At 44.6% G+C, this 27,054-nt stretch overlaps 2 protein-coding genes across 6 annotated transcripts in view; both read right to left on the bottom strand.

Moving 5' to 3' along the window:
• LOC147417801 (uncharacterized) overlaps window positions 1–26,167 on the bottom strand; it is a 100,085-nt gene extending 73,918 nt beyond the window's left edge. For 2 of the 5 annotated variants that reach the window (XM_086506442.1, XM_086506443.1), the window contains exons 1-2: window positions 25,912–26,147; window positions 25,689–25,774 (exon numbers count right to left, since the gene is read on the bottom strand). The gene's annotated coding sequence lies outside the window, so the exon portion shown is untranslated. Of the gene's footprint in view, window positions 1–25,610; window positions 25,787–25,911 lie in introns of all 5 variants that reach the window. The other 3 variants (XM_086506441.1, XM_086506440.1, XM_086506439.1) reach the window with 3 other exon arrangements.
• LOC147417802 (uncharacterized) lies at window positions 1,390–3,708 on the bottom strand. The gene is made up of 3 exons (XM_086506438.1): window positions 1,930–3,708; window positions 1,710–1,853; window positions 1,390–1,615 (listed from the first exon to the last, which is right to left on the bottom strand). Exons 1-3 carry the CDS (start codon window positions 2,422–2,424, stop codon window positions 1,574–1,576), a joined length of 681 nt encoding a protein of 226 aa, XP_086362564.1. The 5' UTR covers window positions 2,425–3,708; the 3' UTR covers window positions 1,390–1,573.
• Window positions 26,168–27,054: the final 887 nt, after the last annotated feature.

The following is a 27,054-nucleotide window of genomic DNA, read 5'->3' as shown; positions in this document are numbered from 1 at the left end:
CTGCGCGCTACCCTGCCCGCCGCTGTCCAGTACAGCCAGACTGCATGCTGCCCCCTTGCCCCAGCCCTTCCCCTCGCGCTCCCGTGCTCCTCCACCCCCGCTTCCGTTCGCTGGCTCCCATCCCCCTGAAGGCACCTCTCGACTTGCTCCGAAGGGATTGACCTCCTGACATTGCTTGTTGGGATTTCCTCAAAGGGCGGTCTCCTTCCGTCTCGCGTTCCATCACGGCGGCGGACATAGATGGAGGCTCATGCTCCACCCTAGAGGGACTCTCAAGAAGCCCCCTCGCCCGACTCTGCAGAGCCCACCATCCGACTTGCTCTTTCACCGACAGAGCAAGCAAGCCTCGCAGCAAAGGTGGAGCGCTTCCAGGCGACCTCCGTCATCTGCAAGATCATCGGCACCCGCCCTAGCAGAGGAGAGGTGCGTCATCTTCTCCAGACCCACCTTTTAGCAGAGGTGGGCAAGAAACTCAACGTTCAGCTTCTCGGGCGTGGCTATTACCAGATAGAGTTTGAGACTCCTAGATGGCGTCCAAGGTCATTGCGATGAGCCCCCTGGCCATTCAAGCAGTTCAAGCTAATTTTCGACAGTGGAGCCATGGTTTCGACCGAGCTACCGACATGCTTGTCGAGGAGGCAGACCTCCCCATCTCAGTCTGCTTCCCCGGCGTGAGGAGGGAGTACCATCCGTTACTATCCAGGATAGGCATTGTTCTGGAGACACCTCGCATGGCAGCCTCTGTAGCTGCCAAGGCAGCTGGCATTCCCACAGTACGTGTTCTGATTCAGGACACCCACACCCTTCTGAAGGTCATTCTACTACCTAGGGTGAGTGGTGGTTGGCTCCGCCAGAGAGTGGAGTATTCAAGCCTCCCGAATCAGTGTTTTATTTGTCGTCAAATGGGTCATCTTGCGAAGGCCTGTCCACGGAGGAGGCCTCGACATTCACCTCAAGCTCAGCCCCAGCCTCCTAGGACTGGCCAGCAACAGCAGACAGAGTCACAGGGTACTCAGGCAGACTCACACTATAACATATGCGCGGTATTATCGCTCACATTACCGCAAAAAAAACAAACAAACTTGAGATATAAAAATTCCCGTACGCGGAAAATACTTCGGAAACGTTTGCGGTAATGGTCTAGCGGTAACATCCGCGATAATGGTTGCGGCTATATTTCCGCGCCTATTACCGCGTTTTTTGCTGCAAACATTACCGCGTGTGCGTTATCGCGGGCATTACCGCGGCAGGATTTATTATAAAAAAACAGATGACCGTTTGGATTGTCCTTTGCAGGACCATCCAAAAGGTCATCTATTTTTTTATTTATTTTAGTTATTTTACAAAATTATTATTAATTACAACAAAATATCACAATTGGACAATACATTGAACCAAAAAAAGATTGATAATTTCATTTACATAAGTGGAATTACAATTGGGGGAGGTATTGAGCCAAAAAATGATAGATATTGCATTTACATAAAGGGCAAAAAAAGCCCGCGTGTACAAAATAGAGTATGGTCATGTGGGATAGGGCAAACGGGGCCCGTGTATACAAAATAGAGGATGGTCATGGGGGGGTTGGCGGCATTTCGCGTGGAACTCCTTGACTCTGCAAAACCATAAAAAAGAAACAATTAACACTTTGTTATTTAATATTTGATATAAAATCAACAATTTGATTATTTAAATAAGATTAAACTTACATGTTGCAGACTTCTACACGCATTTTCGAACTCCTCTCGAGAGATCATTTGATTTTCAAACAACCAACACAAAGTTTGATACTCGGTATGGTTCTCTCTATATCTCTGCACATCTCTGGTCGGGCGACTCATGGTAATGTTATACTGACAAAAACTAGCAACCAATTAATTAAATGAAAAACATTAGATTTTTTACAATAAAACTAATATTTTTACTTACGTATTTGTCTTTCCAAGCCGTTTTTCCTCCCGAACCATAATGCGTAGGAGTCTGATGGGATCTGGCCTCAACTTGACGCATATACATCCTCGCACCCGTTGCCCTTTCGTCCTCTTTCTCGCCCATAGCGGTCTCCCACTCCACATCATGGACATTTCCTTGCCGATAGCTATGCTCTGGAGACTTCATTGTCTTCTTTGCAGCTCTCCTCACAGTAGATTTTTTGTTCTTCAGAAATGTTTTGACATGCTCTTGCAACCATTGCCTTGAGAATTGTTGCCCCTCAAGGTTAGGGAAACGCATGTGCATGGTTGTCTCTATATATGTGAGGTTGTAGGGATCTTGCTGATCAAATTTGAGAAAACAATTGATATATGTGGAGTGGATTAATTGGTTGACGTGTGTGCGGAATCTCCTGTCCTGCGCTGTCCCGAGATCCACCATACCTCCTCTATGAACCTGGTAGTATAACCCGCGAGCATCTGGTGAAGGCATGTCATGGTCCTCATCTTCTGCTGGAGCAGGGAGCGGTGATTGTGGAGAAGAATCTATAGTACTCCATCCCTCCCCCCCCCCCCCCAAAACAACAACTAGCTCCGCTCCCTCGTCGAGATCAACCGGCGCTAGCGCGCAAGCTGCCCTGACGCTGACTGCCAGAAGAGCGCCGACGTGAATCTGGGACAGAAGGTAGGATAGGTGATGGATAGGTGGACGCCCGTGGCGTCGGACCCTGTGGCGTCGCAACCAATGGCGTCGGACCTTGGTGCGTTGGACCCTGTGAAGGAAAAGCTGAACCTGGAGCTGTAGCTGGAAAACTTTGCAGGTATGGAGTGCCACCAGTCGGAGTAGAGACCTCTGATAATCCAAAAGCTGCTAGCTGCGCCGGTGAATAGCGCTGCGTAAGGGTCTGCTGCAAACCTAACCACTCAGCCTGAAGACGCAATGCCCTCTCCACATCTGGATCGATCACAGGTACGGCAGCGGACCCACCAAGAGCGTCCCGAAACCAGCCGAACCCTAATGATGACTGCTGAGGCGACGGCTGTGAATGATAGGCAGAGAGAGCGTCGGGATATGACATCCCGTCTGCCATGAAATCCTCAATGCTGAGAAAGCGTGGTGTGGAAGAAGAAGACATGGTCTGCATTTATTACGACAAAGATTAAACTAAGGTATAAAATTCGAATATATGATTAAAAATTTACACATTGATTTTTTTCAAACATTGGATTCTCTATAGTATCCAATGTTGAAAGAATCCAATGTGTGTCTACAACCTACAAAAGAGTCTTGCAAAGCCTTGAGTGCTAATAAGATATTAGTGTGTATTGACTAATAAGAGATTATTGTGTTTATGATTAGTGTGACCGATTGCGCGATCACTTGGACGGCCATTGGGGCCTAATACGTCACCTACGACTTAATCATGGAGGTATGTTTATGTTTTTGTGTTGATTGTTGTTTAATTTAACATAATTAGTGTGTGTTTTAGTGTTGGCTTGTGCACACACTAATTAGTGTGTTTTAGTGTTGGCTTGTGCACACTAATTAGTGTGTTTTAACATACACTAATTAGTGTGTGCATTAGATTAGTGTGTGTTAACATACACTAATTAGTGTGTGCATTAGTGTGCACACACTAATTAGTGTGTGCATTGGCTTGTGTAATTGGCTTGTGCACACACTAATTAGTGTGTGTTAACATACACTAATTAGTGTGTGCATTGGCTTGTGTAATTGGCTTGTGCACACACTAATTAGTGTGTGCATTGGCCAACTCCATTGGTCAATGCACACACTAATCACACACTAAATAGTGTGTGTATTGGCCAATCCAATTGACCAATGCACACACTAATAACACACTAAATAGTGTGTGTATTGGCCAATCCAATTGACCAATGCACACACTAATCCCAAACTAATTAGTGTGTGCATTGACCAATCACATTGGCCAATGCACACACTAATCACAAACTAATTAGTGTGTGCATTGACCAATCACATTGGCCAATGCACACACTAATCACACACAAATTAGTGTGTTAACACATACTAATTAGTGTGTGAATTGGCCAATCCTATTGACCAATGCACACACTAATCACACACTAATTAGTGTGTACATTGATCAATCACATTGGCCAATGCACACACTAATCACACACTAATTAGTGTGCACATTGACCAATCACATTGGCCAATGCACACACTAATTAGTGTAAGTAAAGTACACCATAACCTAAATTTGTTAATTAGTGGTTACTTGCAAAATCTAAACATTAATGCACACACTAATTAGTGCATGTGTTCTTTACACACAATAATTAGTGTGTGCAATATTCTAATGCACACACTAATTAGTGTAAGTAAAGACACACCAAAACCTAAATTTGTTAATTATTAGTTACTTGCAAAATCTAAACTTGTTAGATTTGTCAAATTTGTTAAATTTATTACTTGCATAACCTAATATGTTAAATTTGGGGTTGGCCATGCACACACTAATTAGTGTGTGTTAACACACACTAATTAGTGGTGTGTGTAATTAGTGTGTAAAGAACACATGCACTAATTAGTGTGTAATTAGTGTGTGTATGCATGTATGTGCATGCGTGTGTGTGTGTATGCATGTGTGTGTATGCGTGTGAAAAAATCAAAAAACATAACAACAAAACTTACATGGAATTGAAACGCTTGTTGGGAGAGGGTAGGAGAGTGGAAGAGTAGAGATGGTGGAGAGTAGAAGAGTAGAGATGGAGGTAGAGCTCAAGGTTGTGAGGTTCGCGCTCTCGGCTTCTGTGGAGAAAACGATGAAATTCAAATTTTAGGGCTTTGAACTTCACGAGGCACGCGGATGCCCCTATTTATAAAAAAATTTGAAAATTGATTTGCCGCTCCTATTACCGCGAGCATTACTGTGTGTCTTACCGCGCTGATTACCGCACCTATTACCACGGCGCAAATTCGGGCCATATACACAGATGGCCACGTTCTGACATTATTACTATTGATCCTCACCGCCTCCCAATGGGTTGCCAAAGGGTATGTCTAGGTACTCAATCTTCTTGTCGCTCCCCTATTGGGCTTCGTTGAAAATTCAGCACTTATTGGACCCTATGCATGTATTCAAAAATGTTGGGCAAGCTATATGGGATCACATATCTGGCAAGAAGGATTCATTGGGTGCTAGGGAAGATTTAAGAGCCATTAGACGTCTCCCCCCTTCAACCACGCCCCGCATGGGGGAGCGGGGAAAGATGATTCTCCCAAAAGCACCGTGGATAATGTCAAAGGCAGACCAAGAGTGGACAAAGCAAGTCATTGCATCCATCAGAACTCCAACGGGATATATGCGGTCACTCAAAGGTGCTTTCACAAAAACCAAAAAGGGTGGCTCCACTCAATTGTATGGATTGAAATCCCATGATTGGCATAAAATCCTTCAGGTAAGAGTAGAACAGTTTGTGGTGTCTATGTGTCCTTATATATAGGTTGACATTCACTAAGATGTTTTATTGTTTGTAGTTTGTACTTCCCATAACTATTAGTGGTTATGGGGACACTAAGGTGAAGGCTGCAATATTCAAAGTGGGTGAGATTGTGAGGTAATGGGTTTTTTTCAAGTACTATATCATGTTGTGCATGCATGAACTTTGGAATTTTTTTTCATCTACTATATAACGTTTGCCCTGTAGATTTGTGAGCTCCAAGGAGATAGAAGTAGAAGCCATACCAGTAGCCCATCAGCTAGCAGTAGAGGCAGTGTGTGCTATTGAGGATGCATTCCCACGTGAAATACTTGTTAGCCAAATACATCTATTGCTTCACCTTGTTGAGGAGATTGCCATTTGTGGGGTGGTTCACTCTAGATGGATGTTCTTCTTGGAGAGATTCTTGAAGACTTTAAAGGATTTTGTTAGATTGAGGTCACAACCGGAGGTATGCAAAATCAATACAATATAGATAGCATTTATACGCTATGGAGTTACTAATAAAAATATATGGTTTTAATGTTTTCAGGTGAGCATGGCAAAAGGTTGGGTGGTGCAAGAGGCATTTGTGTATGTCTCACAGTATCTCATCACAGTGGATCCATCATTGCCTCGTCTGTGGAGTGAAGAAGAGGATCCTAGGAAGCACTCAACCATTCCCAGTGGAAAAGGCTCACTCTTGGTCATGGATAGAGAGTTTCATGCCATAGTCAACAACTACTCTTTACTCAATGCCACTATCATGACCAAATGGGTCAATATGTACTTGGAAGCCCACGCAGCTAGAGAAAGGGATAGAGATGCATAGAAGAGGTCCCATGGAGGTAGATGTGCACCTCCTTTTCCTAAAGAGCTTGCAAAATATCCTGATTTGATTCAAGTAGAGTGGATCCATAATGCCATGACCAATGCCAAAGCACAAGGAGAACAAATAAGCCCTAAAGAATGGGAGTATGCGCGAGGATGCTTGCGCAAGGTGAGTGTGTATATGTTATGTATGCATGTATGCAAATCACTTAATGAAATAAGATGTAACCTCTTATGCATTGTGATTGTAGGGTCTCATTTTCAACTCCATTTGGTCCGAAGGCCGACATTTTCGCACCCGCAAGATAGATAAGCGTCGGACCACTAATGATTGTGGCGTGATGGGAAACTTTGACACAACAACAGATGAGGTCAAATATTGTGGTACTATAGAGAGAATAATCAAAGTGGATTTCAGATCTTTTCACAAATTCCTCTTTGAGTGACGATGGTTTGCGGGTGAGGTCAAAAGACATGAAAATGGGCTCATTATGGTGGATTCCACCCAATTCCATCGGGGAAAAACTGACAACTTGGTGTATCCTAGTAGTTGCGAGCAGGTAATTTAGGCTATGTGCAATTAACTTAAATTAAAAATTTAAGTTATGTATATCAGCTTATTCTTTGTGTGTGACGTACAAGTCTTTTATGTGCCATGTATATATCAAAGAAGACTTTGGTATGTCATTCCAGTCACGCCGCGGGGTAGATCTATCTTTGCAGAGACGGACATTGAGCCAGTAATTGATCCCATCATACCATCACCACAAGATGCAGAGGAAGATGTAGTAGAAGTTGAAGAAGGTCAGCCAAGCCTTGCAAATAGTCATCTTGAGGAGGAGGAAGAGGGAGAAAGCGATGATGATTCTACACGAGGTGATGGAGAGGAGGAAGAATCTCTAAATTTGTTTATTGATTTGAATACTATGGGTCTAAATATGGATCCTAGTGCTTGTAGAGATCTTATACAAGATGAGAATTAATAAAACTCTCCATTCTTTCACTTGGTGTAGTATATGATTAATTTGCAAATGTTTCGTTATGTGCTTATGAATAGTATTTGTAATGGTTTTGTTGTGAGTTCAATGATTTATGTATAGAATTTTTAGAGTGAAAGAGAGATTAAGTGAAGTGAGCAAGCATTCTAGAGAGTGTAGGAGTTGTAGTGTGTAAATACATTTTGAGTTGTATTGGATTTAAATGGAAACCTGCGGGAGAGGGAGGGGGGAGGGGGTCCAGCTTTAGCGGTAATGTGCGCAGCAATATTCACGGAAATGCACGCGGTAATATTTGCGGTAAAGTGCCGCTTGAGCATCAAAAGGATTCTCTCTCCTCATTTTGAATTCCTCTCTCTTGTTTTGCGGTAATGGCCCGCGGTAAACACCCCGATCTCTCATAGTGTCACTCTCCGAGCCTTGGGTTAAGGCAGAGGAAGGCTGGCAACACGTTTTGTGGTCGACGTCGACAAGGGTCACCACGCCAGCCTGGCCCTCCGAGTGGTCGCCAAGCTCCAGGCGAGCAACAATGGGTTCCCACAGGGAACCGTTTCGACCCTGTTCAACAAGATGAGGTCCCAACTCCACCCTCCACTTGAGCCTCACCTTCGACAGCCCCCCCCTCCTGCCCCCAAATTTTCCTCCGCCCCTCCCCCTCCCCACCTCGCCCCTCTCCTTCTGCGACTCCCCGTCCCCCCCACTCTTCCTCCTCCCACCAGTCCCCCTGCTTCCACATCTCCTCCCGTTCCTTCCCTACAGCCGACCCATGGGGTAGGACCTTCCTCGACTGCTAGGAGATCTCTTGGCAGCGCTTTTGCCACAAGTCGCTTGGCGAGAGAGGGACAGCCCTTCTTGCGTACCCCCCTTTTGGTGAAGACTTCTCCCTTTGCAACAGTTCCTCGTGGACTGACGTGCTTCGACATTCGTCGCATGTGGGATTTCTTTGCCTACGACTTCACGCGGTTTCTCGGGGACCCTTCACCAGACTTTGAGGCAGCTTGTTTCAGAGTTCATGTACTGTTCCTTGCAGCCAGAGGGATAGAGGCCCTAGACTCGACGGTTGGCTTCTCTTTTCCCTTATGTGGCAGGGATCAAGCTGAGGGGACCTTGGACTCAGTGATGGAGTGGTTGCAAGCATAGGCCCTCGAGTTCTCTCACCACACGAGAGACTTGGGGGTTACAGACTTGGTACAGACCTTGTGGCCACTGGCCAAGTTTTCAGTGACACCTCCAGACTCGACAGGATGTAGACACATTGTGGTACACTTCTTTGCTGACACGCAGAGCCCATCATGCTATGTATACATACATGAGGACTGCTGGATAGAGGAGGTTGCCCTGCATACGGCATGCTCTTCTTGGGCCTGGGCTAGACAATCTTTGTAGTCCCGCCTATCTCGGGGACGCTCAGATGCGGATTACTCTCCATCCAAGCCAGCCTCGAAGATAGAGCGGTTAGCTGTTGCTGCAGCATCAGTTCTCTCCCGTTCCCCATGAGGATTGTCAAATGGAATGTGCAGGGATTAGGTGGGCCACAGTTTCAACGCCAGCGGGGTCGATTGCGTCAGGAGCTTCAACAATGCCTTGTGGACGGAGAGATTGATATTCTTATGCTGCAGGAGCATCATCTTTGTGAGAGCCGCATTAGACAATGTGGCAAGCTTTTGCGTAGGCGATTTGAGACATTTTGATCAGCTGCATTTGGACCTGGTGGTATACAGGGAGGGGTATGTATGACTATTGCAGACTCTTGGCAACATGCCATTGTGGACAGAGGTATTATTGTGCATGGTAGGGCTCAGTGGATTACTATGCAGATTCAGGGTTGCCTCTTGGATTTCCTGAACATTTATGCGCCCAATGTGGCAAGTGGACGTACAGAATTTTGGTCTCACGTTGTAGAGTCTCTATCGCATGCAGAGCATTGAGGGTGACTTCAACATGTTGGAGGACCCCTCAGACAGGATCGGTGGTAGCCATGCTACTTTGCACGGAGCTGAGTTGGCAGCCTGGAGAGGCTATGTATGACTTTGAGGGTTTCAGATGTTTGGCAGCACTCTCGCTTTGTGAGGCCCCCAGACAGCTTGGCCTTCTCTCGCTCGGACCGCAGAGTGGGAGGATTGAATCTATCTCGGATAGATCGCTTCTACGCTAGTGACCAGATCTGTGACTTGGGAGAGTCAGTTTGCATCTTGGCTGGGACAATTGTTTCGAACAATGCACCAATGATTCTCACGGTGACAGATAGATAGAGGAGAGGGAGCATGATGCTAGGCATCCCTGAGAGGATCTTATTGGACTCAGAGCTCAGAGAGCGAGCGGAGGCTCTTTGGACAGAGGGCTTGGACACGTAGGACTCTCGTGCTGATAGAGGAGGCCTCTAGACTTGCTTAGCTTAGTCATTTCTTTCTCCAAGAGTCTACGGCCCACCTGGCTGCAGCGAGGGAGGAGGAGCAACGTCTCCGTCAGGGCATTGCTTCCTTGCAGCGGATGCAGGAGCAGCACCCAGGCAGTCCTTGGTTGGAGGAGCAGTTGCAAGAGGCTCACCAAGAGCTTGCTAGCATAGAGGAGAGGCGTCACGAGTTTGATTTTCATCGACAGGCATCTCAGTGGACCCAGGTGGGTGACAGAGTGTCTAGGTCGTTCTTTGAGGTAGTGGGACCGTCATGCGCACACCAGTGTCAGCCAGTAGAGAAGACCTGACGGGTCAGTTGCTTCAAAGCCTGAGGATATGCGTACATTTGCTACTAACTTCTATTGTGACTTGTTGTCAACAGAGCCTCAGTCAGAGCGTCAGGATGCATGCAGAGAAAAGGTTTGGGCACAGATGCCTTGTCTTGTGACTGAGGAGATGCGTCAGAGACGTGAGTTGCCTCTCCAACTAGAGGAGCTCCATGTGGCCCTCAGAGAACTTCCCCGTGGTAGCTGTCCAGGGGAGGATGGTTTGACTCCCAGTTTTTTCTTGGAGTATTGGGACTTGTTGGGCACAAACCTTTGCAGCGCTTTTCAGTACATCTTGCACACAGGAGATATGCCTAACAGCAGTACATCTTCAGGGCAGCTCTGACCGCATGCGAGAGCGTAGAGAGGCGTTCCTTCGACTCTGGCACCCTAGGCCTTTCTTCACCATGGTCCGGGGTGTGCTCAGATGGCACTACCGTCCACCTGTGTGGCTTTTCCCTCCTCCCATCTCCTGATTTAGCCCTCATTGTACATATGTTTTTTTTCCATTGGGAGATTCTCCCCTTATGATTGTTGTAGGCCTCTCTAGTAGAGGTGATTGTAACCCCATGAGCAATTTCATCAACTAATAGAAGGATCTTTTTCTCATGAAAAAAAAAATGTCATATTTGTAATGACATTGATTAGGTCGTTGATCTAAGAGCAAGGTACTGTAATGACCTTTCAAGAAACCTTTGCCCAATCCCACTGCATGTCTTTCCCTATCCACGAAAATCTCTTCATCAACCGATGCAAGAACACGAGAAAATTCAGCAAGAAGTGATGTACAACATGGTGGCCAAGAGCACCTGGTTGGCCACTACAGCCCTGCCACCAAGAGATAGCCCTGTCGAGCTCCAATGAAGCAGTTTTCTCGTGATGGCTAGGAGGAGAGGAGCAGTCTGCTACTTTGGTGATAAATCTAAGCCAACCTGGCATCCGAAGTGACAAATTGGTGTCCCTAGAGAGATCCAACGAAAGCCCTCGCCAAGCGATCAGTCAGGCGTGGGAGCATCACCAACCCAAAAAGCCATTGTCTTTCTCCAATTGATCAATGCTCCCGACACACAACAGAACACCTCCACTGCCTGCTCACACCTATGCAAATTGGCCTCATGGCCCTCCAAAAACATACCTACGTCATTGGCAAACTCAATGCCCAAGAGCTCCTCTCCCCGAATGGGTAGCTATAGGCCACACAAACCAACCTCCTGTGAGGTCAAGAATCTACTCATCGCTTCTACGTAGCACGAAGGGGACAAGAGGGCATCCCTACTGTACTAAGCGTGTAAGCATGAAGCGTTCCCCTCGACCCTTGCCAACAACACCTGATTGTGAGCACATTTGTAAAGAGCAGACACCTCTCTCATCCATGCATCTGAAAAACCCATCCTACACATTGTGCCTCAAGGAAGCCCCAATCAACTCTGTCATAGGCCTTCTCAAAGTCAATAGAAAGTGAAGATGTTGTCAAGGATACTACGCTCCTTGACAAAGCCCGTCTGAGTCTCATGTATGATGCTCTCCAGTAGTGGCTGAATTCTCAAGCTCAGAGCCTTTGCAAGAATTTTGTAGGCTGAGTTGAGAATGATGATGGACCGCCACTGTCGAATCTCATCTAGGGCCTTAAGGATGAGGTAGATCAAACCTTCGCTCATGCTATCATGCATCTTGTGTGCTAAATGTGTTGGTATTGACTACATAGGTCCTGTCCAAGAACGTCCTAGTACTCCAAGAAGAAGCTAGGAGTCAAACCATTTTCTCATGGGCAACTACCATGAGGGAGTCCCATGAGAGCCTCCTGAACTAGGCAAAGCACCTGTGCCCACACCTACTCTCTGCGTGCATCCATGTGCTCTAACTACAGCTCGACTATGAGAAGCTCACAATAAAGGTCAATAGGTACTACCCACATGTCCTTAAGCTCTATGGAAACAGACCCATCCGGTCTCCTCAACTTGCAAACACGACCCATCATCTCAAAAAAACTCACCAGTAACTCTGTCCCCCACCTGGGTCCACGTGCTTACGATGGTAGGCCAACTCATGGCACCGCTCCTCAATGGTGATTAGCTCCTATCGAGCTTGTTGCATCTGGTCCTCCATCCAAGGGCTACTTGGGTGACGCTCCTGCATCCGCTGTGGGGAAGCAATGCCCCGACAGAGCCGCTTCTCCTCACAAACCGCAACCAACCGTGTTGTTGACTCTTGGAAAAAGAAACGACTAAGCTCCCAAAGGCCTTTGGCCACTCTAGCAGCACCACCCTCCTGTGTGTTTTGACTCTGTCCAAATCGCAACAACCTACTCTCTGTGTCACCAGGAAGTGTATTTTTCTTGCTGCCTTCTTTAAATATGTACTACATATTTTCATTTTTACTTTTTTTACTCGTTTTCCCTGGAACCCTTGAAAAGGTGCAAGTGGACGTTACATGGCCAGTGTGAAACAGATGTGGCCGAACGGGTTTCTTACATTGGGAATCTAGGTCAATCAGTCTGGGACTGGTCGGGCCAGTTAGCACTGAATGCTGATGAGTATGGAAGCCTGTGTGTGCCAAATGGAATTTGGGCCGAAACCCTAAACCTGCAAAAAAACACAGCAGGCTGTAATTCTTTGTTTTGTATCGTTTTTAGCGGAGAAAAAAATGTATGCGCGTGTCCCAAGGGCTCCCGCACGCAATGGGACGGTCCCCCTGTGATTTGGAAGAGTTTTCACGCGAGAAAACTCTCCAAAGTCGCAATCTTTCGCGATGGAACTGTGAGTATCTGTGAATACATGAGTACAAAGACAGACTGACCCAAATATAGAAGCAAAAACGCAAACTTTTGAACGTCACACCTAAACTGCAAATTAGCACCAGGGGAGCCTTGGGAAAGCCTTGGGATGCGTGTGTGTACAGGGTTCTGTACACCTGACATTGGAAAAATAGGGAATTATAGCACGCCTTAATTCTGTTACAGCTCACCAGAAAGCTTCTAAATTGCGAGGGAATCTGTCCTAGACATTTGCTTTTGACCTACAAGGGTTTTGGCATCATTATGTTGCCGAAATTGGGTCAGAGACCTGCAATTTCAGCCCTCGCCAAGTTTGGCAACTGTGTGAGACTTTGATCTACGTGTCCGAATCGTTTGTTCTTAATTGAATAAAGAAATACAAAAGGGGCGCGAGTCTTTGGGACCTACAGGGTGTCGGTTTTTGTGTGCGCAGTGACATTCTAGTCGTTGGACGCCTCTGTGCTCTCTTTTCTTCTCAGTTCTCTGTGTAAAGTTAACAGATAATTGAAATAGTACCGTCCTCTACTATGTACAAGCCAGTTATATGGTTCCATCGACGGGATAGTGAGCTTTTTCTTCAAAAAGTGCAGCGTGGATTATTGTGGGTGAAAGCAACATTGAGCTTGTCATTATGGCAGAGAAGAGAGACCAAGTACCTGAAGAGGGATCTTCCTCACATGGTACAGAGGAAGTTCCTTCAACAATTCAAGAAGAGGACAGGTTGTTCAGAGCTCAACTACGTAGCTCCAAGGAAATGTTTCAACAGTTGGCTAACAACCCAAAAATGCAGGAGTTCTTACAGGCTCCTACACAAGAATTTCAGGCTCCGACACAAGGCATGACTGATCCGTTGCAGGAAAAGGAGATTTCAAATGCACAAAGGACTCGTGATGCTCGAGGGAAATCCCATGTGATTGAACAACCAGCGATGTCCATTGATCCCAAGCAATTTTCTTTACCTGGACAAGAACTGTTTGTGAATGGTCAAGGGAGTATTGAGCATGCTATGCATCCGACCCTTCCGTTACCTACTACATATCCCGGTTATTTTGGAGGTGGTTCAGTGTTTCAAGCTATGGCTAGACAAGAGAGGGTCCCACGGCAAATAATTTTCAGCCAAGGGAAATGCTGCAGCAAAGACTTCTGTGCCTCCCACAAAGAAACCCTCCACTGATGAAACTGACACGTCCAAGAAGCAGTCTAAATCTTCGTCTGGGCGAGGACAAGGATAGAAAAGGTTTTTTTTTTGGCAAATCTTTTGAAAAAAGAAAAGCTCTAAGAAAGGCCAAGAAATGCTACATTTGTGAAGAGGAGGGACATTTTGCGAATAAATGCCCACAAAAGAAGTCACAAGATAAGGATGACAAGTCAAAGCATAAAGGGAAGAAGCCAAAGCCTATGCAAGACTTGTCCCAGATTTGGTTGGTGACGAGCCAAACACAGATGCCACCGAATTGTGTAGAGCTTGGGGCAAAGTTAGAGACCAAACAGGATTGGTTTTCTTTGATCCATGAGCCAGTGCAAATTTCATAACATGAAAACAGCAAAGTTGGGCATTCTGCCGAGGAGATGGGTATGACAGATGAAGCAGGTTTATAATGCCCAAGTCATTCAGAGCCTATTACTCCCAATTTGGGGAAACTTCGTCTGCACATTTAGAGTTATGTGGATGCAGAAGAATTTCATATTATGCCACTAGAGGGCTGCGATGTGTTATTGGGTATCCCATGGTGTTACAGGTTGCATGCTATGGTGGATACTTACAACAAAAAGATTACCCTTGTACATAGAGAAAAAACTCATGTCCTTGATGTAAACCTTAAAGGCGAGTCTGTTCCAATCGTTTTTGCTTCTACAATTTCATTTGTAATAAAGAATCATCTTTCTGCGTACTTGATCTTTGCAAAAGAAGTACCTGAAGTTGTATCTAATTTGTCTACCTTAAATAGAGATAGGTCAACTTTTCTAAGTGGTTTCTTTTCAGCGATTGTTTTTGGACTCTTTGCCAGGGGAGTTACCTCCTGAGAGACTTGAGGATCATACCTCTTGTGCTAGGTTCTAGTCCACCAAATAGACTACCGTACAGGGTTAGTGCAGCCCAACAGAAAGAGATTATGAGTCAAGTCAATGAGCTTTTAGAGAAGGGGCTGATTCAGCCCAGTTCATCCCCTTTTTGTTCGCGTGTACTCCTGGTGCAGAAGAAGGATGGTTCATGGCGCATGTGCATTGACTATCGCGCCCTGAATAAGAATACTATAAAAAACAGGTTCCCCATACCGAGGATAGATGACATCCTTGATCGACTTGAGGGAGCGTCATTGTTTACCAGGATAGACGTAAAGAGTGGGTACCACCAGATACGCATTAGGCCAGAAGATGTCCACAAGAATGCGTTCAAGACAACATTTGGTCTTTATGAGTTTCTTGTCATGCTCCTGCCACGTTCAAAAGAATGATGGACAGAAATATTTAGACCGCATAGAAACTTTGTGGGTACCTTCTTTGATAACATGATTGTCTACTCAAAGTCTCACAAATGCTCCTGCCACGTTCAAAAGAATTATGGACAGAATATTTAGAACGCATAGAAACTTCCTGAGTACCTTCTTTGATGACATGATTGTCTACACAAAGTCTGAAGAAGAGCATAGAAATCACTTAACCGCAATTTCAATGAGTTACGCAAGAACGGGCTACTCATTAATGCGAAGAAGAGTGAATTCTTTTTGGAAGAAATTCACTTCCTTGGGCACATTGTTACAAAGGATGGGGTACGGATGGATCCCGCCAAAATGGAAGCAATTAGGTCATGGCCAGACTTGAAGTCCATACATGACATTCGAAGCTTTCTAGGCTTATGTTCCTACTACAGAACGTTCATCCAAAATTTTGTTGAGATTGCTTCTCCACTCCATGCACTACAAGGGAAAGCAGTTACTTTGAAGTGGACAGCCAAGGAGATTTTAGCCTTCAAACACTTGAAAGAAAAGCTGACTTCAGATCCGGTAATCATTTTGCCAGATCTTTCGAAACCTTTTGTGGTTCGATGTGATGCATGTGGCCACAGTTTTGGTGCAGTTCTAATGCAAAATGGCCGAGTAGTCGCATATAAGAGCAAAATTCTTTTGAAGACCGAAAGGAACTTGCAAGTTTATGAGAAAGAATTGCTGGCAATTATTCACGCTCTCACTAGTGGAAACACTATCTGCTAGGGGCTGATTTTGTTGTTCAAACAGATCATCAAACCTTGCGATATTTTCTCACACAAACGAAGTTGTCTAAGAAACACATGCGATGGGCAAACATCTTGTCAATGTTCCATTTTCAGATTGTGCATGTGCAAGGGAAAAAGAATGTGGTGTCTAATGCGTTATCACGAAAGCCCCAAATTTTGACAGAGTCAATTCCGTACCATTGTGAACTAGACAAAATGAAGACACAATATGCTGAAGATTCAGATTTTTCAAGGATCTATGATCAGCTTGTTGATGGGAGACATCATGAGCACTATATGCTTAAGGATGACATTCTCATGATGCATGGAAAGTTATGTGTTACTAAACAGTTACTGCCAAAGGTTTTGATGGAAAGTCATGCTCCACCAACTAATTGCTTTTGGGGCTCTACTTTTGGGGCATTCCTTGTAAGAATAAATAGAGCCCTTGGGGCTTCACTTTGCAGAGCATCTGGACGCAAAGTCTGAGAGCAGAGGTCACTCGGGAGTTGTATATTGCAATGATTAATGATAAAGAAATTACCGAAAGGGGCGCTAGACTTTGGGGCCAATACCTCTAGGCACGAAACTATGCCGGGCCGTGTCGACTCTCTCTCTCTCTCTCTCTCTCTCTCTCTCTCTCTCTCTCTCTCTCTCTCTCTCTCTCTCTCTCTCTCTCTCTCTCTCTCTCTCTCTCTCTATCTATCTATCTATCTATCTCTCGAAGTTCAATGATTTTGAAGTTTCTGCTCGTGTGCTGCTATTGGTTTCTCGCTTGGAGTGTCCTAGTCTGTATACAGGACACTAGGCTTTGTGGTATGGGACACAAGCCCTTCGCTATAAAGCTTTCTCAAAGTTTACCACGGCCATTTCGCGTCGTGTCGACTATCTCTCTCTCTCGTAAAGTTTAGTGATTTTGTAATTTTTGTTCATGTGTTGCTATTGATTTCTCGCTTGGAGTGTCCAAGCTTGTAGCAATGGTATCAGAGCTCAAAAAGATTCTTCTATGGAGGATCCGATCCTTCAACAACACACAGAGGTTCTCAAGGAGAATCTGACAGAACAGTCAAGATTTTGTTTGTCAAGGTATCTCGGTTGTTTGCCTCGGACTTATTAGCGACTCCCACCCTTAGTCGATCACGCATCGGGCACGCTCCCATCATCGTTTTGTCTTAAGGGCATCAGCCATAAAGAACCCAAGACCACACATGGGTTCTCGCGGAGAGTCTGACAGAGATAACACTTCTCAACGGAGAGGCAAAGAAAAGTTGAAACCCGGCACAAGAATAAAGAAAAGAATGAAGAATTGGGCAAATTATCGGCGGGGAAGTTTGCCAGAGTGGAGTACAAATGTCAACCGCAAGTTGACACGTGTGAAAAGATTAATCAAGTACTCTAGAGACCCGAAGTTTGCGAAACACCTAAAGAATTACCCGATTGATGAGATTCGCTCGAGATGGCATGAGACCATAGACCCTCCTCTTAAGTCGGGAAGAAAGCTGAAAGGACAGGCAAGGGCAGAAAAGTAGAAATTGTACTCGCAGGAAGAGTTTGGCAAATCTCTTGAAAAGAAGATGAACTAGATAATGAAAGGCTTAAAGCATTATCAGAAGAAGAGGAAATCAGTGGATTTCCCCGGTTATTTGGGCCGGAAGTCGACTTTTGAGGTGGTAATCAGATCCAAGAAGCGTGCTCGTTTCGAGGATGACTCAAATTTTTCTTCATCTTGAGAGAGTTCTGATAGTCCGTCGTCCTGTGGAACTAGTGAGGATGAGAAAAGGCGGAAGAAGTAGAGAAAAAGTAAAGCAGATCATCTTAATTTTTGAAAAGCCCATGTAGCGAAGCAGTAACACACGCGATAATAGCTGTGGATATATATCTGCGTCTATTACCACATATATTGTTGTTGGACAACTACCGCATCCTTTGCCACCGCTATTTCCACTCACGCAATTTTTTCTCTCTCTATTTTCTGTTATTAATCCACGGCAATAGTGGCGGTTCGTGACTTTTCCTCTTATAGTGCCTTGTGGTACAAGCTAGCCCGTTGACTGCAGACTCCCAGCTTGGGGTTGAGCCCGTATTGGGTCTATGGCTGGAAGGCGAGTTTGACGTCTACTCTCTACGCTCGTTAATGCATGAGTATGGCTTGTGTCATGCCATTTGTGCAAGATGGATCCAGCGAAGGGACTAACGCATAGTCCACTAAGATGCTCAGGGCGCGCCAAGGCATTCGTAAAAGAACATAACATCTTGCCCAAGACATACTGCCGAAGTCCTCACCCTGGTAATGCAACCACAGGTTGCCTATGACAAGTTACAGCAACATTATATCTTTGTGCTGCTAGCATTGCACCCATATGTGGCCCCAAGTCTTCAAGCTTGATTCCCAAAAACGAGCCACCATCTTTGTCGTAATAAAGTTGGCCTTGGCTCCGCTAGCAAAGAAAATGAGGGCTTCTTGATCCTCTAGGTTGCCCCACATCCTGCAAAGCTCTATAATGGGATCCATATGATCCTCACGCATCCCCATGAAATTTGTACAATGGCCCAACTTCCCGGGTTGTATGCGTGCGTGTGTATATATCTATGTGGACACATACACATATATATATGTATGTATGTATGTACACATGCACACATATGATACTTACATGTGTTTATTTATATACGCACTAATAAAATATCTATAGTTTTATCTATTTATTTATAGTTGTAACTATATTTGTGTATACATGCACATGATATTTATACGCGTATGGATGTTTATGTGTAATCTATGAATGATAGATACCCATGACTCTAAACTCTATATAGAGAGTGTTTTTCATTTTATGGAGGTTGTACGTTTTGTACGTCTCACCGAAATGTTTCGCAAGCATCAAGGTATCAAGGTGGTATATCTATGAAACGGGATTTTATGACACTGGCGTGGACACATACACACAATTCGTTTTCTCTCTAAGCACCGTTGGACTCAGGTTCATAGAGCGCTACCAAGAAAGCAACAATAACCCATGCGCAAGCAAACATGCAAAGGAAGAGAATTGAGTTTCTTTTGTGGGCTCACTTAAAGACTGTGCTAAGAGGAAGGATTTCTACTAAGGTAATAAGATATAGGCTGATATTCGCAATCGTACATTACTTGAAAAGAACAAATACTTGGATAACACGTTAGTCAGTATTGTCTGTCAAGTGTGGTGCACTTGTCAGAGCGCAGCAAGTCGTTGACGAGCTTCTTGTCCGGCATGTCATCTCTTAGGACTGATTTGCCAAGCAAGGTGGCGCCAAGAAGCTTTGAGCCGTTTTCAGCAGATGCAAAGAGAGGGTCTCTCTCCAAATGCAATCACCTACGCTTGCATCTTGAAGGCATGTGGCATTAGGCAAGAGATTGTTATTAGCAAAGAAAATCAGGATGATAAGAAAAAGAATTCACACTGATAATTTTGGGGACAATTGAGAAAAGATGTCCTGCTTGGCATTGCATCGGTTGACATGTATGCCAAATGCGGTGTACTTAAAAAGCACAAAAAGTGTTTGACAAGCTTCTCATCTAGGGCGCCGTCTCTAGGAGTGCATTGACAACAAGGGTAGGGCCAAGAAGTTGTGGGCTGTTTTCAATGGATGCAAAGCAAGGGCATCTCTCTTGATGCATTCACCTAAGCTTCCATCTTGAAGGCATGTGGCACTACGCAAGACGCTGATATGGGCAAGACAATTCACGATGATATTGTTAGTGAGGGGCTATTGAAAAATAACGCCGTGTTTGGTTCATATGCCAATTGTGGTGTACTTGAGAAATCTTGGTTCACATGCCAATTGTGGTGTACTTGAGACAGCACAAAAAGTCCTTTAGGAGCTTTCTGTCCGGGATGTTGTCTCTTGGAGTGCGTTGATTGCGGGATATGCCCAACAAGGGCAAGATCAAGAAGCTGTGGGCTGTTTTCAGCACATGTGAAGCGAGGGCATTTATCAAGATGCAATCACCTCCCTTCGCATCTTGAAGACATGTGGCACTATGCAAGCCGTTGATATGGGCAAAAGAATTCACGATGATATTATTAGTTAGGGGTTGTGGAAACAAAAGGTCGTCCTTGGCACTACCTTGGTCGACATGTATGCCAAATGTGGTGTACTTCAAAAGACTAGAAAACTACTTGAGGAGCTTCCTGTCCGGGATATTGTCTCTTGGAGTGCATTGATTATGAGATATGCCCAACAGGGGCGAGGCCAAAAGCTTTGGCCTGTTTTCAATGGATGAAGCTTGATAAGACATTGATGTAACAGTAGATACAATGTTCAGGAAATTTCATTTTCACAAACATACAAAAATCCCTCTGAGACAAATCTGAACCAGAAATTTTACAATACTAGCCAGTATTTTTGCAAAATATACACTATTTTTCATGTATTTTAAGCGGAATTTTCTCCTTCTTGCCCTCCCCTCAACTGGCTACTTTGATTTTGCAACCGGCTCAAGGCTAAGCTGAGGCATACTTTTCCCGAACACTGAGTAGATATATGTGGCTTGCAAGACCACGAAATACACTATCTAGCAATGAAACTGCGACAATGATTTTTTTTGGTACAAAATATCACAAACTCTCCTGATCTGTGTACACAGTATAGTTGGCACCGAGCAAGTAAAGCCTCCACTGAGTAAAAGCATGAATGATTGCTAAGAGTTTCTTTTCATAAATCTGTGCAACCCTCCACAATCTGGTAACTTCAACACTAACCCGATAGTCAACTCATGTTGGAGTTTCTCAAATGTTACAATCTGTGAAGGTCCCCAAGTAAATGGTACCCCTTTTTGAGTTAGGATATGCAACAGTGAAGCAATTGCAAACTATCTAATGAACCATCTATAATAAGAGCTAATCCCAAAAAGGTTCACTTCATGTGAATTTCTCAATGTATGCCAATCACAAATAGCCGCCACTTTAGCTAGATCCATGCTTACATCCTTGGATGAACCAATGTGGCCCAAAAAGTCTCTCTCTCGCAGAAAGAACTTTCTCTTTTTCTCGTTGATCACCAATCTATGTTCAATTCATACTTCCTCAACAACTTTTCAGCATCTGAAGAGGATGTTAGTGTTCACCTATCAGATGCTTCTCCTCCTTACAAGCTTCTCATCACGTGTACTAACCCTTGGTTCTGGGTTGGCCACCCGTACACCTGCTGAACAAGGATCTCGAGCACATTTAGGGTTTGCACAAGCACTTTGCCCATCTTAGGGCTGTTTTGGCCATTTTATTGTTTTAGTATGAAGCTTTATTTTATTTGACACTGATATTTATCTGAGATCATCATGGCTCATAATAAATGTAGCCTAGGGGCCTCTCTATCCTTTGTCTTGTATCAATCACAAAGTCTTTCATATTGAGTTATTTAGTTTGCCAACCTTTTCCATCATTCATCTCTCTCTCTCTCTCTCTCTCTCTCTCTCTCTCTCTCTCTCTCTCTCTCTCTCTCTCTCTCTCTCTCTCCATTCTTAAGTGTACACATCGTGTACCACATAAAATGGCAGCCAAAAAACGGTTAACAATGAAGTGAACTAAACAAAGTTTGCACCATTGAACTAATTAAAATTTCATGAAAAAGAGCACTTTATAATTTTTTGGGACCCTCCACCAAACTATGATATGGAACACTTTTTTGTTTTCTTTAGACTTTATAGTCTCAAATTCGAAGCTCCTCGAACACGGAACTATTTTGCAAACATATCGAGTGATCACCTTGATTACCAAGGCAATGCTGTCTCTCTTCAAGGCATTACTTTACAAGAAATTGATCTTGATAAAGGTTTTGTATAAAAAATATACATATTACGTACTTATTAAAGTTTCTTCGAAAATGAGAACCCTTAGGCATGTGCACCAAAAAAGTATAAATTACTACTAAAAGAGGTAAACCATGTATATGACTAATTTAAAAGACATGGGAGTATAAGTTATTTGTCTTTTCAAATCAATCCTGAAATAAAATGGTTAGTTTTGAAGGTTGGATAGCCCTTTGAGAGATCTCTTCTTTGTCATAGTAGGGGTAGAGATTATAAGCATCAGTTGTAGATTAGTGACAATTTTAAGAAACTATCGTTTACATTGGGTCAGGTAGAATTCAGTGATGTATTGAGCATCTACATACATGCCAAACTCTAGAATTGTTCAAGCTTTTACGCGTAGCACTCACTTCAAGGCCTGTTGACGTAGAGTAGCTCTCTCTTACGAAGGCAATGTGTGAGTAGCTTCTCTAGAAAGAAGTTTATGAACAATGGCATCACCACATGCGCTGAAAGAGAACACTCATTGCAAGAAAATATACATAGATAACCATGTTTCACACAAATTTTGTTCAAGATCTTTGGGTTACATGACTTAAGTTTGAAGGTAAATTTCAATTATTGATTACTCTTAATTGGGTTTCCTTTTTCAAACTCTAAGAGAAAGATTGATTTATCACGGCAACCGTAATGCCGAGTAAAGAGATTATGAAGAAAATTCTCATTTAAAAAAAGCATATCTCAAAGATAATGTTCACTTTATACAGAGGTCAGATTGCCTAAACACAAGAAGATTCAGAAATTTTCTCATGTAGGAAAACGGAGTCTTTCTCAATGTTTTTCATACAATGCATAACATCATGAGCTTCTGCTCAAGAGGGGCCGGTGGTCCCCTGCCCCTAATCGTACCTAGCTAGGTATGCGGTGCCTCCCTCACAGAAGGTCATGATGTTGAGGTAAGTCACAATGTGGGAAATATTGTAAGAATTTGTGCAAAACTTCTTGTGAAAGTAGCCAATTCTGAGTGAGGAACAAGATCCTCACCTTCATGCTTGTATGAGCTATTGAATGTCCAAAATTATGGACTGCTACGCCTCAGCTGAAGTAGTCACATTATTGACTGCGGCTACCTGCATGGAGCCACACCTCAGTTGAAGTAGTCGCATCCTTGATTGCGGCTACTTGCATGGAGTATTAAACTGGGGTTTAACATGAGCTCTTGACGGTAGAGAGAGAGAGAGAGAGAGAGAGAGAGAGAGAGAGAGACATACATATATGCATGTGTGTGTACCTTGCTAGCTCAAGAGCTTTCGCCATGGTCGACCAAAGAAACACGCTCGCATGCCCAAGGCTCGTGTGTCGAGTTATTTCACAAGCGCAATTACTTTGCAATAACTATGGCTAATTATCAAGGTATTTACTTGCATCGTTTTTGGCAATGTCATGGCATTGTCTTATGCCTCTATCACACACAGGTCCTTGAACATTGGATAGGCCCAATAGGCCTAGGCTGTTTTGGGTACCTTGGCCGTCACACATGACAAGACACACTTCAATATTTTTACATTTTGAGGTTTTGTACACCCAATGAAGATAGACCAGTTGGTAGTGCGTGTATAATGTTGCAGGGTGGACTGAGACTTCAGGCCTAATTTTTAAAGGCTTCGACGCCCTTCGGAGGTACTTTTACCCTTCAATGAAGGGCAAAAATATTTTTACCCTTCGAAAGCAGGATAGAATATTGAAAAATCTTTGAGTAGCCCTTCTAATTTTAGCCTAAAGATTGCTTAATGAAGGACTAAGTTCCAAACACCTTTAATGACATGGCATCGATAGGTGGACCAACTCAATGTCACAAACATCCAGGTGGTTTGTGTTACACAAGCCTTAGGCCCCTGTCACATGCATCCGATCGGACTTTGCAACAACTAGTATGGACCAACAGTTTCTTGCACCTTCAATTCACACAATCACACAAGGCAAAGAACAGGTCTCCCATGTGGTAACATGCCTTTCCAAGTCAAGTCTGTTGAAGGGATGAGGTGGTTTGAGGGCTACGCCCAACAATGCCCATTCAATTAGATTCGAGCTTCCTTGGCAAGCATGCAATAGAAGTAGCTACCTCCGTCTAGTGTGACAAAGACGCTAGAGTTGGCCACACAAAGTATGCTTGCTATAGCCTTTTACAAGACAAATTGAAAGAGAAAAAATAGTTCCCAATTGCACACCAGGGTCTTTAAACCCCGACCACTTGCTCCCAATGCCAAGGCTCAACCATTATGCCATTGCGATTTGCTTGTTAAACGTGCACCCATAAAAAGTATTGTGGACTCGAATCACTTTATATTCACACTCAGTTCACCCGTGCAATGGGTGGGTGATGTCACAACTTGGAGTTTACTAGAGCTCACATGTGGTTCACTTGGGAAAAATATTTGAGCTCACTTTATGTGGGCTCACTTTGCGTTCACTTGGGGATTAATCGGACCATTAGCATCCAATTCCAAAAAGGGGGACCATTGATCCCATCTGACAACCCCATGTCAATTAGTCTCGAGGCTTGCGACAACTCTACATGTCGTCAAGGTCTGCCACCTCGTAATTGTCCTTCATATGGATCTGGCAAGGGCCTTATTACAAGCCTTTCAACTTGCAAATGGTATGCACTTCATTTTTGTGCTTTTAAAAACCCATTTCATGGTCCTGATTTTCAAGGAAAAGTTGATGAGCCAACAGGTATCTATGCCAAAATCTAAGGTATTTGCAGAGATTTATTTTGATATATCTTCCTATTCCTTCTTCCTCTATATAAAGGCTCGGTGAGTGTCGACCATTTGGTGAAAGTTAAAAAATCATCCTTTTTCTCTTTGTTGGTCTCCAATCACCTCGTGATCTCTCTATACACACAAGCCCATGTGCACCTCTCTCTCTCTCTCTCTCTCTCTCTCTCTCTCTCTCTCTCTCTCTCTTTCCTGGATCTACATGCTTTCCTCTCTCAACCAGGCCCTCTATTGCGATTCTCCAATGCTCTCTATAGCAATTGACATCACACAATCCTTCAAAATCCAAAACTAGTTATGCGTCACCCCATAGTACATCAAATGTATCTTTGGTCCCATAGGTCATATTGACCTCCAAGGACGATAATAAAATCCCTCTCCCTCCCTCTCTCTCTCACGCACCATACATCCATCCAAACTTGTCCTTCAGATCGAGCAATTTATACAAGCAAGTTAAACATGTATATTTCTTGTGAACACAATAAATTAGCCTCTCGTACAAAGTAGGCTCTCTTTCAGCTTCCAAGCATCAAGTAACGCAATTGTTCCATTTATGTTTGGTTGGAACCTCAAAGCTAAGGTACTTGACGCTCTCTACCAAATCAAGTGGCTCTTTCTTGTACACAATGCATGGTTTCTCCTTTTTGAGATTTTTTACAAGCATTACCCTTTTTTTGGAGCCATTCACGATCGACCCACTATGCAAGCTATCACAAGAAGATTTAGAATTTTTCTCATGTAGGAAAACAGAGTCTTTTTCAGTGTTTTTCATACAATGATTAACATCAGGAGCTTCTGTTCGAGAGGCACCGCATACCTAGCTAGGTACGATTGGGAGCAGGGGACCGCTGCCCCACCGGGCCGGCGGTCCCCTGCCCCCAATCGTACCTAGCTAGGTGGGGCGGCGGTCCCCTGCCCCCAATCGTACCTAGCTAGGTATGCGGTGCCTCCCTCACAGAAGCTCCTGATGTTGAGGTAAGTCACAATGTGGGAATTATTGTGAGAATTTATCCAAAACTTCTTGTGTATGAGCCCACTGTCTTTCCTTTTTCAAGCTCGAAGAGCAACCATTGTGCAAAGTAAAGACAACCCTCATTGAGAAAAAAACATACCTCAGAGATAATGACCACCTTATAGAGAGATTTGACTGACTATAGTAGCCAATTCTGAGTGAGGAACGAGGTCCTCACCTTTATGCTTGTATGAGCTACTGAGCGTCTAAAATAATGGACTGCTGCGCCTCATCTAAAGTAGTTGGATTGTTGACTTCGGCTACCTGCATGGAGTACTAAACTGGGGTTTAACGGCGAAATGTGTGTGTGTATGTGTGTGTGTGTGTGTGTGAGAGAGAGAGAGAGAGAGAGAGAGAGTATATGTGCGGGAGCAAACATATATGCATTTGTGGGTGCCTACCTTGCTAGCTCAAGAGCTTTCGCCATGATCGACCACAGAAACGTGCATGCGGCTCGTGTGTCGAGTTATTTCACAAGCGCAATTACTCTGGCTGATTATCAAGGTGTCATGCCATTGTCTTAGGCCGCTCTCACACACGGGCGCCTGGACACTGGAGACTCCCCCAATAGGCTCCTTGGCTGTCACCCCTCGTTGATAATGAACACGGGGTCGCGTCGAGGGATCAACGGTGCCAGTTGGATCCACCGTTGATCCAAAAGGGCGTGACCTAAAAGATTTAGCGCCCCTTCACAGCGCTCGTTGCTCGAGCCCCAGACCTCACCCTCAGACTCCCACGCTCTATCCAACTCGCCTAACATGCATCCGTGCAGGTATGGCGAGTCCGCGCGTACATAAAGCCTGCCCCCCCCTGCTGCGGATATCCGACGGTCTCAAATCCACGCGATGCCGAAAGCGCGCCCCTGCCGTAGATCCCTTGAACGTGACCCCGTGTCACTTATAAACGAGGGCTGTCACCCAGTGTAACGTCACACATGACAGGACACACTTTCTGTTTTACACCCAATGGGGGGTTGTTAAGGGGAAGCAAGGGTTGGGAAGTCCACACACGAGGACCGGGGAGATCGCAGTCGCAAACGTCAACTCAGAAACTAAACCCAGGCAACCCCTGTAATTTAGCAATAAAAGGTTGTAAAATTGAACGTGGGTACAACGTGGGTGCAAGAGTGAAATGTCTAGCCCATGTGTCACACAACCCCGACGGCGAGGTCCTGGGTTCGAAACCAGGCGGAGGGGCGCGCGATTTTTTCTTTGTCAACGTTTTGTTGCGCCTTGGGATTTTGCCTTGCACTTCCCAGTTGTCGATCCCCTTGCTTCTCCCCTTTTTAATGCCTTGTGTCACTAAGTGTCGTGGAGTAGATAGTGCGTGCATAATGTTGTGGGGTGGATGGAGTTCCAAGCATGTCTCTTCCTTTCATGACATGGCATTTGTAGGAGAAGTCTCACATCAATTCAACTTTCACCAACTCAATGTCACAACTCAAGCCTTAGGCCCTTGTCACATGCATCCAAACAGACTTCCCTAACATGTCTTTCCAGCTCAAGCTTGTTGAAGGGATGAGGTCGTTTAAGGGATCGACACCC

The sequence above is a fragment of the Adiantum capillus-veneris genome, chromosome 30 (genome assembly GCF_014529385.1).
Source record: "Adiantum capillus-veneris isolate H3 chromosome 30, ASM1452938v2, whole genome shotgun sequence".
Taxonomy (NCBI): domain Eukaryota; kingdom Viridiplantae; phylum Streptophyta; class Polypodiopsida; order Polypodiales; family Pteridaceae; genus Adiantum; species Adiantum capillus-veneris.
This window is presented reverse-complemented; position numbering and strand designations above follow the sequence as displayed.

Excerpts from the sequence above, each read along its gene's own strand:
- LOC147417802 (XM_086506438.1), bottom strand. The coding sequence starts at position 2,424 with ATGCCTTCACCAGATGCTCGCGGGTTATACTACCAGGTTCATAGAGGA. Across the intron at positions 1,854-1,929 it reads CGGCTTGGAAAGACAAATAC|TATAACATTACCATGAGTCG; the intron begins GTAAGTAAAAAT and ends AGTTTTTGTCAG. Across the intron at positions 1,616-1,709 it reads CGTGTAGAAGTCTGCAACAT|AGTCAAGGAGTTCCACGCGA; the intron begins GTAAGTTTAATC and ends ATGGTTTTGCAG.